Source organism: Mus caroli, chromosome 1 (genome assembly GCF_900094665.2).
Source record: "Mus caroli chromosome 1, CAROLI_EIJ_v1.1, whole genome shotgun sequence".
In the NCBI taxonomy this organism is placed as follows: domain Eukaryota; kingdom Metazoa; phylum Chordata; class Mammalia; order Rodentia; family Muridae; genus Mus; species Mus caroli.
In genome coordinates this window covers 72,991,078-73,002,416 of record NC_034570.1, presented here as the reverse complement: position 1 = coordinate 73,002,416, position 11,339 = coordinate 72,991,078, and the positions used below count along the sequence as shown (strand labels likewise).

The window sequence follows — 11,339 nt, the reverse complement described above, 5'->3', positions numbered from 1 at the left end:
TAGGTCACACCTGGCTTGCTCAGTTGGCTTTCTTATACATCCTAGGGCTATCTGACCAAGGATAGCATCTTCTATAGTGGGCTGGACCATTACTCATCAATCAAGAAACACATCCCTGGGGAGGCGGGAGGGAGGTAGGGGGTTTTCCGGAGGGGAACCGAGGAAAGGGGATAACATTTGAAATGTAAATAAAGAAAATCTCTAATGAAAAAAAGCAAAAAAAAAAAATCTAATTGGTTAACAAAAAGAGAGAAAGAAAGAAAGGAAGAAAGAGAGAAAGAAAGAAAGGAAAGAAGAAAGAAAGAAAGAAGGGAAGAATGAAAAACACCCCACAGTCATTTTGATTAGACATTTACTCAGTTGAGGTTCCTTTACCCAAATGACCCTAGTTTGTGATAAGCAGACACACAAAACGAAACGAAACAAAACAAAGCAAAATACTAGCCAGGACACTTAGTGAGTTCCTTTCTCAAAGTAAAAAGTAAGAAGAGGGCTAAGGATTTAGCTCAGTATATGAGCTCTTGCCTAACATGTGTGAGGTCCTGGGTTCAATCCCTAGTATTGAAAGTAGGAGGGAAGGAGGGAGAGAAGGAAGGAGGGGTGGAAGGAAAAAAAGATGGTGTGGAAAAATCCACCGAAACTGTAAGTTACTAATCAGTCTATTCTGGCATCTAAGAGAGGTGTCCCCTCCTCATTGCTATGTGCTCAGTGCCTCTCAGGTCTCAGACTGGATCTTGATGTGTTTGTCCCTTACTAGCTGAGCAGGTCCTGGCTTTGCCACCTAGAGCCTCAGACATTCATCTGAAGAGTACAGGGGCCATTTCTCATTCTGATGGCTGATGAGATAACCTATGTAACATGCTTAGTCCATTGTAGCCCTTCCCCTTAGCATGACTGGGTAAGCTGTGGAAAGAATGTGGAAAGAAACTGTTTAGACATCAGAAGCCCAGCACAGTGTCCACTACCCATCTCAGCAGGGTCAAAGGGAAGGCAAAGAATGCTACTCACTTTTAAGTTAATGTCTAATCCCACCCTCTCCAACATGGGCCACACACGGGGGGGGGGGGGTTGTTCCTGTTTCAGAATTTGACTTAAGTCTTAACTCGCTGGGTTTTCTTTAGCTTTGAAGCTCTTCAGTTATCCTACCTCTTTCCCACTATAGATATAAAAACGTTTGAAACAGAAGGCTTTGAATGCTTTGCAATTGGCTCAGCAAAGGTGAATGGTACAGAGCGGTGCCCTGCACTAGAGAGAGGGTGAGGCGTGATGGAAAGAGGTCCGAGATTATTACTGCAGCTAGGTGAAGCCGACGGCAGGGAGGCCTGGCCAGCACAGGAATTTAGAAAGGAAACTTTCTGATGTTCTGTTCCTTTATAATAGGCAAAATTACCCCACAGCCTGGGGTTTACTTCTAGTCATACAATCCGCTTCTATGTCCCGTCCCTGCAGATGTCACAACACCAGCTTAAAAGGAGCATTGGAGTACGTAGCAGCTGGGAACCTGGAGGCAGAGGGGTTTGTGGGAACCTGGGACCGGAGGCTGTAGATGCAGAGGTGCCTCTAGCTTGGTCTCTATGTTCCTCCCTATCACTCAGATCTCCCTGGTACTGAGCCAAAGCCACTGAGGCTATCTTTGGGGTCTGTCCATCCAGGACAAGTCTTTTCCTTCAGGGTCCTGTCTTCTCTGTCAGGACAGCTTACCACCTCACCAGGGGGCAGTTTACCTGGCTTCCGGGGTAATTTACAGTAGCTAATTTGTGTCTTGCTAGCCCAGCTGTTGGGGTCTCTTAGCATTTCCTGGGCTTTGTTGCAACTTGTATATCACCTATTGTTCTGCTGGGGACTGTGAGCACCAGCGAAAAGACATCAGTGCCTCCTCATTCATCACCAGGGCTCCCCCATAGGGCCTGGCATGAAGGAAAGACATTAGTGGCAGGAATTCGGGAGCCCAGCTGGAGTTCTCTTTGCTTTCCTGTTCCTAGATGGGGGCTGGGGGTACGGGGTGTCTATATCCTGCAGAAGGTTCAGATTAGATCCTGGAGAGGAATTCCGTCGACTTATGGGTCTAAGAGCCATTCAGACAAAGGTTAGCCTTTAAGAGTCAGCGTCTCTCTTTGGGTATATGGAGAAACCATTCTCCCCAAATGAATCTGTGCTAAAACTCTGCTTAGAACTCAGAGACCTGGAGATGCTTTATTCCGGCTTAAAACTCCCCTAATTGTTTAGCCAATACCAAGTGGTCTGTCCTGAAACCATACACATAAGAGCAACACTAAAAGACCGAGCAGTAACACACACACACACACACACACACACCCCTAAAGAAAAAAGAAGCCACGATTTCAAAAGAAAGTGCGCCGGCGCAGGGTGGGTGGGTATACCTGGGGAAGAGGGGAATTTAAGGGAAGAAAGGGGAAGATGATGTAATTATATTTTAATTTAAATAACACAAACAGTCTAGGCCTAAAAATCAAGGGGAAGAAAAACAGCTGAAGAAAAACAAACAAACAAAAAAACCCCGAGTTTCAGTACCTTAACGTAATAGAAAACTTTAAGCGGAGAGGGCTATGAATGTTCTTGAATTGCAATTTTGGTAAAAAGCAAAACAAAACTCAAGGCAGTGTGTGTGAAAACATTTTCCATGTATTTCTAGCTCTGGGAACTGCTCTCTCCCTGAGGTGTAGGGTCAGACTGCTTTTTACACTTTTCTCAGGTGTAAAGGCAAGCATCTCTTTGCCAGTCGGAAGGCCGCCAGTCCCATTCATGAAGCACACAATGTGGCAGCAGAAGAAGGATCGCAGACCCCAGACCAAAAGGGAAGCTGGGGCACGGGGCGCGGTCAGCGCAGAAGGTGCGCGCGCAGGTGTAAGCACCGCCCTGGGTAGGGCTAGCAGTGATGAGGGGCGGGGCGAGCTGCGGGGTCCCCCCTGGCGCAGGAGAGCAAAGGAAGAACCAGGGGAGGAGGAGGGAGTGAGAAAGGGTAAAAGGGGAGCTGGAGCGGGAGGCTTGTGGAGAGGCAGAGAAGGAGTGACACAACTTGAGGAAGCCAGGAGGAAGGTGTGTGGGAGGAGCGGAGGGGAGGAGCAGCCCGGTGCGGGGAGGAGTCTGCAAACTTTCAGTTCAAGGGCATTGTGGGAAGTAGCCATGGTCTGAGGCTAGCGCCTCACCTGTCAGCCGCCCAGGCTGCTACAGTCTCTTCTGGCCCTCGCATCCTGGGCGATCGCTGCTGTGGGGACCCGGGACCATGGTGAGTAGGGCTGAGCATCGTGATGGAGCTGGTCTAGGCGGTGCGCGCTCCAGGTGACACCTGCGGCTCCAGGGCCGAACACGCGGCTGGGGAGGGGGTACGCGCCTAACCTGGCTCTGGGTACCGCCGAGTCACACGCGAGGGTGGCCCGGCTGCTCCGGACAGTGCAGGTCTCCCCGTTCCTGCGAGTCCCACGGACACCGGGCACCGCTCTTCATTCATTTCAGTCTCTTTCTCTGATCGCTTGGTCCGAGCCAGGCGCTGGGGATGTCGCAGGGGACCAGGTGCTTAACACTCGTAGGAAAGGATGCCTAGGGAAAGAGACGGTGATGGAATGGTGAAATAAAAATAACTTTCCAGAGCGAGGAGAACTCCCAAGCCTCAAGAAACCCGCCTGAGAGGTAACTTTTGATTTGGTGGCCTTTTTGAGGTTGTGACATTTGAGCTCCCCGAGGTGTTCTGGTAGAGCGCAGCAGTTGGAGGGGTGAGCGACTGTGAAGAGGAGAAGTGAAACCCCGGTTTGTGGCTGGAGAGGCGGGAGGGATACCAGGTAGCAGTTCTTCATAAAGTAGAGTTTTGAGTTTTGTTTCGCTCGAATTTTAACAGGAGTAGTGACCGTACCCGGATATTCTACACTTCCTGAACCCTTTGATTGATGATGGAGAATGGACTGAGATGTGTGGGGGTTGGGGTGGGGGCGTGGGGAGGAATTCCTATCAAGATGAAAGCCCGGAGACCAGCTACACTCAGAAGTAGATATCCAGCTCTGGGTGGAAGCAATACCTGAGGTTTCTCTCGCGCTGGCTTTCTGCTGGGACAGTGACTAGTTTGGCAGCCTGTCCCACTTCCCTAGTTGTGCACACTTCCCAAATTCTCAGAGAAGTGACCTCCTGAAGGCACTCTCTGGATGCACGACAGAGAGCAGGTGACTTTAGAAAGAAGGTTGAGTTGGAGTAGTCCATTGCTGAGACACCTGGACAGATAGCCCAGAGGATGTCAGCAGAGTTCCCAGCGTGCCCATTTTTTGTTTGTTGAGGTAAATGCAGGGTGCAAAAGGCCCCTGTAAATAATGGAGCAGCTCTCTTGGCTTGCTCAAGTTTCCCAAGGAACAAGGTACCCAGGAAGATAGCTCATTTGCCTAATGGGGGTGGGATGAAGGCTGGTTTCCAAGTATCTATGGAGCCCAAAGCTGCTTACTTCTTGAGGCAGGGGCAGGATTTGAGGGAAGGCCCTGAGTTCTAAACAGCACACGGTGGGAGTTTTGTTTTTCTCCTTTCTTGTCAAATGACCTTCAGAATCTGGGAAGGTTCTCCAGCTTTCCCTCCAGTCCCAGTCCTCCTGTGTGTGTGTGCACGAGCCTTGCTGTCCCTTGTCAGGAAATAGTGTTACTAGCACTTCTGGCAAACCAGCTCCTCCCCTCCATGATCTCCGGCCACCCTTGCAACCTCCAAACCAGGTGGTCATCTTTACCTGTGGCTGCTTGACCTCCATCTGGGTTTGCTCATTTGTTTAGTGGGATAGCAACTGTTCCTAACGGATAGGACAGGTGTTCATTGGTGGCCTGGAAGCCCGGAAGGATCCCAAAGGGTTTATTAGAGGGTCACAAGATCAAACCCATTTTCATAAGGATGCTAATGCTTTTAATCTGCATTCTAAGACTGTAGTGAAGGATTTTTTGAGTCCCAGTGTTCTGAAATATTAATAGCCCAACAAATCCAGCTGTCTTCTATTGGGCTTTGTTTGTTGCCAAACTCTAATATGATGCTCCACCTCACCAATGTTCTTTCTCTTTTCCTCACCCCTCCCTTTATTATTTACAATTGAATTAGTAAATACCTGAAGTTTATTCTTTTCTGTTTTGTTTTCTAATGCAGTAAGTATCACTGGCCTAGTAAACAGAAAATCTTTGGCGTTCTCATCGTCATGGAGACGCCCCAGGACCATGAACCAGCACACACACAAGTGCTTTAAGGAACTCCACCCTTTTCTGTGCTCAGCAGCATTTCAGCTCTCCTGCTCTGCTGTCACGAGCAAAAAGGGATCTGGTTCTATTGCTCATAAGCTTAGTAAGCCCTTGCTCCTGACAGCCAGAGTGACAACTCCTTCCTCATTCCTAGATCCTATCTCTTGTTGGCTCCCTCAGAAGACACTTTCAGAAAGTGGTTCATTCTTCTCTAGGCATCATATCATGTGTGATATGAACTGCAGGCGTCATATCATGTGTGATACGAACTGCAGGTGTCATATCATGTGTGATATGAACTCCAGGCGTCATATCATGTGTGATATGAACTGCAGGCGTCATATCATGTGTGATATGAACTGCAGGCGTCATATCATGTGTGATATGAACTGCAGGCTGGTCATATCATGTGTGATATGAACTGCAGGCGTCAGATCATATGTGACACGAACCCCAGGCTGGGTAGGCCCTGTTACATCTTGGTCATGATATCTGAATCATCTGTGCCTTCATCTTGCCTTCAGTTAGAAATCTTGAGTTTAGAAAACAACGCTAAGCCTTTTGTGCTTAAGAAAACCCCACCCCACCCTCTGTACTTTGAAAAAATATTATCAATAGAAACTTACGGTTGAATGTTTGAAAGCGTTGACAGAGGAAGAAGGATTTTTGGTAATGTTGCTTTATTTTTCCTTATAATCACATGGGGACAGCTAGAGAGAAAGTTGAGAGGCTTTGGGGGTGCCCTTCGTTTAAAAAATGCAAGTAGGTTTTGATTTCTGAAGTCCTTGTAAAAAGTCGTGCTCTAAGTTCTAAAGCCTCCTAGAGAGCATCAGAGAGGCATCATTCCAGAGAAAGAAACCCCAAAGGAGGTCCCTTCAGAAATGTGAATTGTTCTGTTGTAAACTCAGGTCATAATGTTTGGAATGGTATGGAGTAAGATCGATTTATATTAGCCAGTTCAGAGATTTCTGGGTTTGTAACGTTTCAACTTTTGGGGGGACATGGTTTCACTATGTAATGGTGATTAGCTTGGAACTTGGTGTGTAGACCACCAGGGCTGGCTTTTTATCTGTACTGGTGCTCTTTCCTCTTAGGAAGTGCTGGAATTTCAGGCGTGTGCCACCACTTGTGCTTGTGATTTTTAAATATGAGAGAGAGAGCTTGCTGACGGAATTGTGAAGCCATTTCTCTATCAGGCCTGCATTCCTTTGAATGACCCTTCTTCCAAATCCAATTATAAAAGAACTTGCCCCTGTTTGTACAGGGTGTGAAAGTGGAGAAGGCATTCTCGAGATTGTAGATCCTCCCACACTCCCTCTTCTTGCTATAGCAGTGTCTGATGCTTAGATACAGTGGTATAAGTCTGGTGATATTTTCCAATTTAAAATTCCAGCTTGAGGGGAATAGAATCCATTGGAGTAATGAGTTCTTTCCTCCCTGTGGCTCGGTCTGGGCTGTTGGCCAGCATTTAGTGTGGGGTGGGGGGCTTGGGAGGAGTAGGGAGAATCACCTTTGGTGGGATCTAGTTGTCCCAAGTGTTCTTCTCACATGTCATCAACACTACCACCGAGGCTCGTGTCGATCCCTGATCATGATAATGGCTTCTTCATAGTCCCCATTACTTATTCCGTTTGTCCTAAGTTGCTTTGCAGATTTTGTGTGTGGTTTTACCAGCAGAACTGGACAGAAACAGTTAGTGCAGTGTGTATTTGCCACCTTGGGTGGTCACTGCCTGTCCTTTAGGGGCTCAGGAATTACGACATTATGAGCTAAGGTATAACAACAAAAACTGTACCTTTTACACACACACACACACACACACACACACACACACACACACAGAGTCAAATTCCTTTAAGAGTCCCTTGAGACTCACACTTCTTGAGGTCTCCATGAGTCAATTTTTCAGTTTTATTTTCTTGTCACCATAACCATAACTTCTTCCAGAGATCAGAGCCTTCTTCCCCCAATTGCTTTCTGCCTTGGTCTAATCCTTTTCCCCCTCATAGAATTTTTATTTCTGTCTTCTTCCCAGATACTTCCTTCTCATGGAGTTCTCTATTCTTCATGAAATAACCTATCCCTTATTCAGAAAACTTTCTTTAAACAGAAAACCGCTCTAAGATCCTGTGACTTTAAGAGCACACACCTTGTAGATTGCAGGAAGTGCCTTTGAATTACACTAGACATCTACCCAGCTATCAAGAGAAGTAGTGAGTATAAAGCTGCAGGTAGCACTGTCAGAATTCTAAGACAGTGCGGCCAATGCTGTCGATGGTTCCTATTGTGAATGGAATGTCTTAGGAAGTTGGCCTGCAAAAACAAAACAAAACACGGGCAACTAAAGTCACTGGCCTGGAAGCTTCCTGACAGTGATGGTAGAACTAGCTCCCAAAATTGCTCTCTCTAAATAGTTGCTAAGAACCGCCTGGGGGAAAGAGATGGTCATTCATTAGTTATTCAGTGAAATCAGGCACGGAGTTAAAAGTACACTAAGGCAAGAAGAAGGGCATAAAGAGATCTCCATGCTGGATCTTCTCACACAGGGTTTCTGCAGTGGAAATGACTGGTTTGTGTCAAAGTTCAGGAGACTCTTCAAGGCTGTGGGAGACTTCCAAACTGAGGGTATAAAGGAAGAACTAAGACTGAGTTGAAAACTGAGGTACCTGTTTGCTTTGTGTGCTTCTCCTTATAGAGGCTCTCAACCTTCCTAATGTTGTGACGACCCTTTAATAAAGTTCATGTTGTGGTGACTCCAACCATAAGATTGTTTTTGTTACTACTTCATAAACTATAAATTTGCTACTGTTATGAATTTTAATGTAAATATCTACTATGCAAGGTATCTGCTATGTGATCCCTGTGGTTCGACACCCCCCTCCCAACTAAAAACAAAAACCAAAAACCAAAAACCAAGGGCTTGCGACTCCAGGTTGAGAACTGCTCTTGCAGAAGGTGGATGCCAAGGAATAATCACGAGTCATCTTTGTACATTGTTTAGATTTGGAAGAAAATGTTTATATTAAAACACATGCATGAATGACAATGAGGTCATGACCACTATTAGGTCCGTCTGAGGAGAAGGTTTTTTTTTTTTATTGTAGATATGAAGGAGAATTCAGCCAGAGCCATCTGGAAGGATCCAGAGCAGAGAGAGAAAGAAGTATATTGGACGTGGCCACGTGGCCAGCAGACTGAACCGGGCCATGAGAGGAGAGAGGGTGTCGGGAGGGCAATGAGAGAGGATGAGAAGAGAGGAGACCAAGAGAGCTCATGACTGAAATAGCTGGGTGTTTTAGGGATCAGAAGCTTGGGGTGGGAGGAGGGAAGTGAAGCTCAGAGCCTGGATAGGCTTAGGCAGGGTGGGGAAAAGTGAGGAAAGGAGCCAGGACTCTGTAACAGGTACTTGTGATGCTGGGAGACCCTTTCCATAGGCACCTCAGCTAACCATTTGTTCTGAGTTTCTTTGGAATCTTTGGAATTTGAAACTTTAGGTTCAAGTGTGGATATAAAATCCACACTTAAAAAGTCTCAAATCAGAGACTGTGACTAGTTCCTTAAAGCTAGGCCAGGTCGCACGAGGCTATCAGCTTTTTTTTTTCCTTTGTTTTTCGATAGGAATATATGATAAGCAGTAATGAAAGGTGGTATTCTAGCACAACATACTTTCTTTCTCTGGAAAGGCTAGTTGGTAATATTTAGTTTTGCAGACCCTAAAGTCTCAATCACTCACCTTTTCTTTTGTGAATTCAGGCAGTCAATAGAATGTTGTACACAGTAATAGGCTGGCCGAGGTGGGAGAAGCAGATTTCAGTTATAGGTTGTAGTTTTTTGACCTGTATGCATTTCAGACTGCGTGTGTGTGCTCATGTTGTATGTGTATCCCTGTGTGCAGGCATGGAGGTTAGAGGCTGACAGCAAGTATTTTCCTGTATGGTTCTCTACCTTCTTTTTTGAGACCATCTCTCACTGAATCTGTAGCTTGCCATTTGTCTCCACTGGCTGGCCCGTGAGCTCCTTGGGGTTACTGGCACATGCTATGGTACTTGGCATTTCTATGGAGTCTGGGGATCTGAACTCAGATCCTCATGCTTGTATCACAAACACTTTACCCACCAAGCTGTCATCACCTCAGCCCCTTGAGTCTAAGAGAACTTTTGTTCATTCACTTATTTGTATATTAGATAAATACATTGGGTATCAGTGATATTGCAGACCAAGCTAGCTACCTAATTTTTGGTACCCTGCACAGACCAAAACCACAAGGTTTCTTTATCAAAATATTTTGAGAATGATTTGAGAACACAATGATGGTAGAGAATTAAGCCTAGGGCCATGTCTTTCTGAATGCAGTCCCATGTGCAGTAACCTGATGTTGACAGAAGCCATCCTAGATGGAGATTTCAGAGTCTGACTAGGATAAGCTAGAAACTCCCTAGCCTCATTGAGTCGATGGTCTTGGTATGAAGGTCACTAAGTTCTGCCAAGACTTGGGTCATTCACCCAGAAGAGGAGTCTACTATTGCGTATCGGGCAATGAGAGCTTTCTCTAGTTGATCTTTCGAGACATTCTGATGTTTATGAGACAGGTGGTGTGTGTGATGATCCTGCTGTGGTACTTGAAGGGGAGTGGCATTGGCCAATTGGCTTTTGTAGCTGCTTCCTTCTTGGCCTGAAGGGGTGGAGCCATTCTTCCACCTGGCTTAGCTACTTCTTGACCTTTTCTTGAGCTGGTTCTGACTGTATTATGGTATCCGAAACTTTTTCCATCTCTGGGCATTTGGTTTCAGATTGCTAGCTCTCTGCTGAAGGATCTCCATGTCAAGTCTCTCTGGTGATCTCTGGGTGTGTGCCAGGGTTTTTCCAGCCCTGTCTTGTTTGGCATAATCTGTTGGCTTGGATAGTCTACATGTATAAAATAAAGAGGCTGCAGGGTGTGATTTTGCACACCCTTCGTCCCAGCTCTCCGGAGGCCGAGGCAGACAGACCACTGTGAGTTTGAGGCCAGCTGGAGTTACATAGTGAGATCTAGCTTCGTAAAATAGAATAAAATAAAAGGAAGCAAATAGAACAATGTCGAAACTGGAAAGTTCCAGAAGGTTCTAGAAGGTGCTTGTTGCTTACAGTTGGCTCAAGATGTCTGGTGTGGTTTAAAAAAAAATGTTTATTTTTCAGTTTATTTATTTATTTAGTTTTTGAGCCTCTTTATTTTGAACTGAAGACCTTACATTTTCTTAAAATTTATCATCTTGTTAACTTTTTAGGCTAGCACGTGAAATAGTAAGTATCATCACAGCATGTCAGATATGTGTGTCTTGTATCATCACAGCATGTCAGATATGTGTGTCCTTAGCCATTCTTTTCCTGCACTCTACAGCCAGCTCCCTTTGTTCTTCAGCTTGCTTCCCTCCCTCCCCGACCCCGTTTTCCCTTTATGTGGATCCCACTACCCTCTTTATTCCCACTTTCTTAAAGATTTCTTCTTCCATTTTTATGGTCCCCTTTTTAATTTTATGACCTATAAGTATTCACATCTAAATACACATATAATTTTATATATGAGAGAAAACATGGCAGCACTTGGTCTTCCTGAGTTTAGCTTATTTTGTTTACTATAATGATTTCCAGAGGCCCCATAAAATACACATGCACATTACACATATGCATTTGTGTATGTGCACATGTGCACATACACATACGAGGACACATACTTCCTATTTGTTATCTACCCACTTGGTCTCTTGGCCAGATTTACAGGACTCTTGACTTCCATATGAGATGTGTGAGAGAGATCAGAGGAGAGTGAATAAAAACAAACAAACCCTCCTATCCCTCTTAACTTCTTAGTGACTCTGGAGACGATCAGTAATGAGAAATGCTATTTCTCATCTGTTCTTAGGAATGACCCTGAAATACAGAGACGGTCGTCAGACCTGCTGGGATTGGCCTTTGTGTTCAGAAGACTGGGCATGCCTATAACATTAAGACTGTATGGCTGGGCAGTGGTGATTCACACCTTTAATCTCAGCACTCGGGAGGCAGAGGCAAGCGGATTTCTGAGTTCTAGGCCAGCCTGGTCTACAGGACTGCCAGGATTACACAGAGAAACTCTGTCTTAAAAAACCAAAA

General features: G+C 45.6%; 1 protein-coding gene across 2 annotated transcripts in view; it reads left to right on the top strand.

Annotated features, from left to right (window-relative positions):
• Positions 1-3,125: 3,125 nt before the first annotated feature.
• The window catches only part of Ap1s3 (adaptor related protein complex 1 subunit sigma 3), a 63,013-nt gene continuing 54,799 nt past the window's right edge, over positions 3,126-11,339 (top strand). The window contains exon 1 of one of the 2 annotated variants that reach the window (XM_021174604.1): positions 3,126-3,247. In XM_021174604.1, the coding sequence (XP_021030263.1) occupies positions 3,245-3,247 (3 nt within the window). In that variant the 5' untranslated portion in view covers positions 3,126-3,244. The remainder of the gene's footprint in view (positions 3,248-11,339) is intronic. The other variant, XM_029472947.1, reaches the window with a different exon arrangement.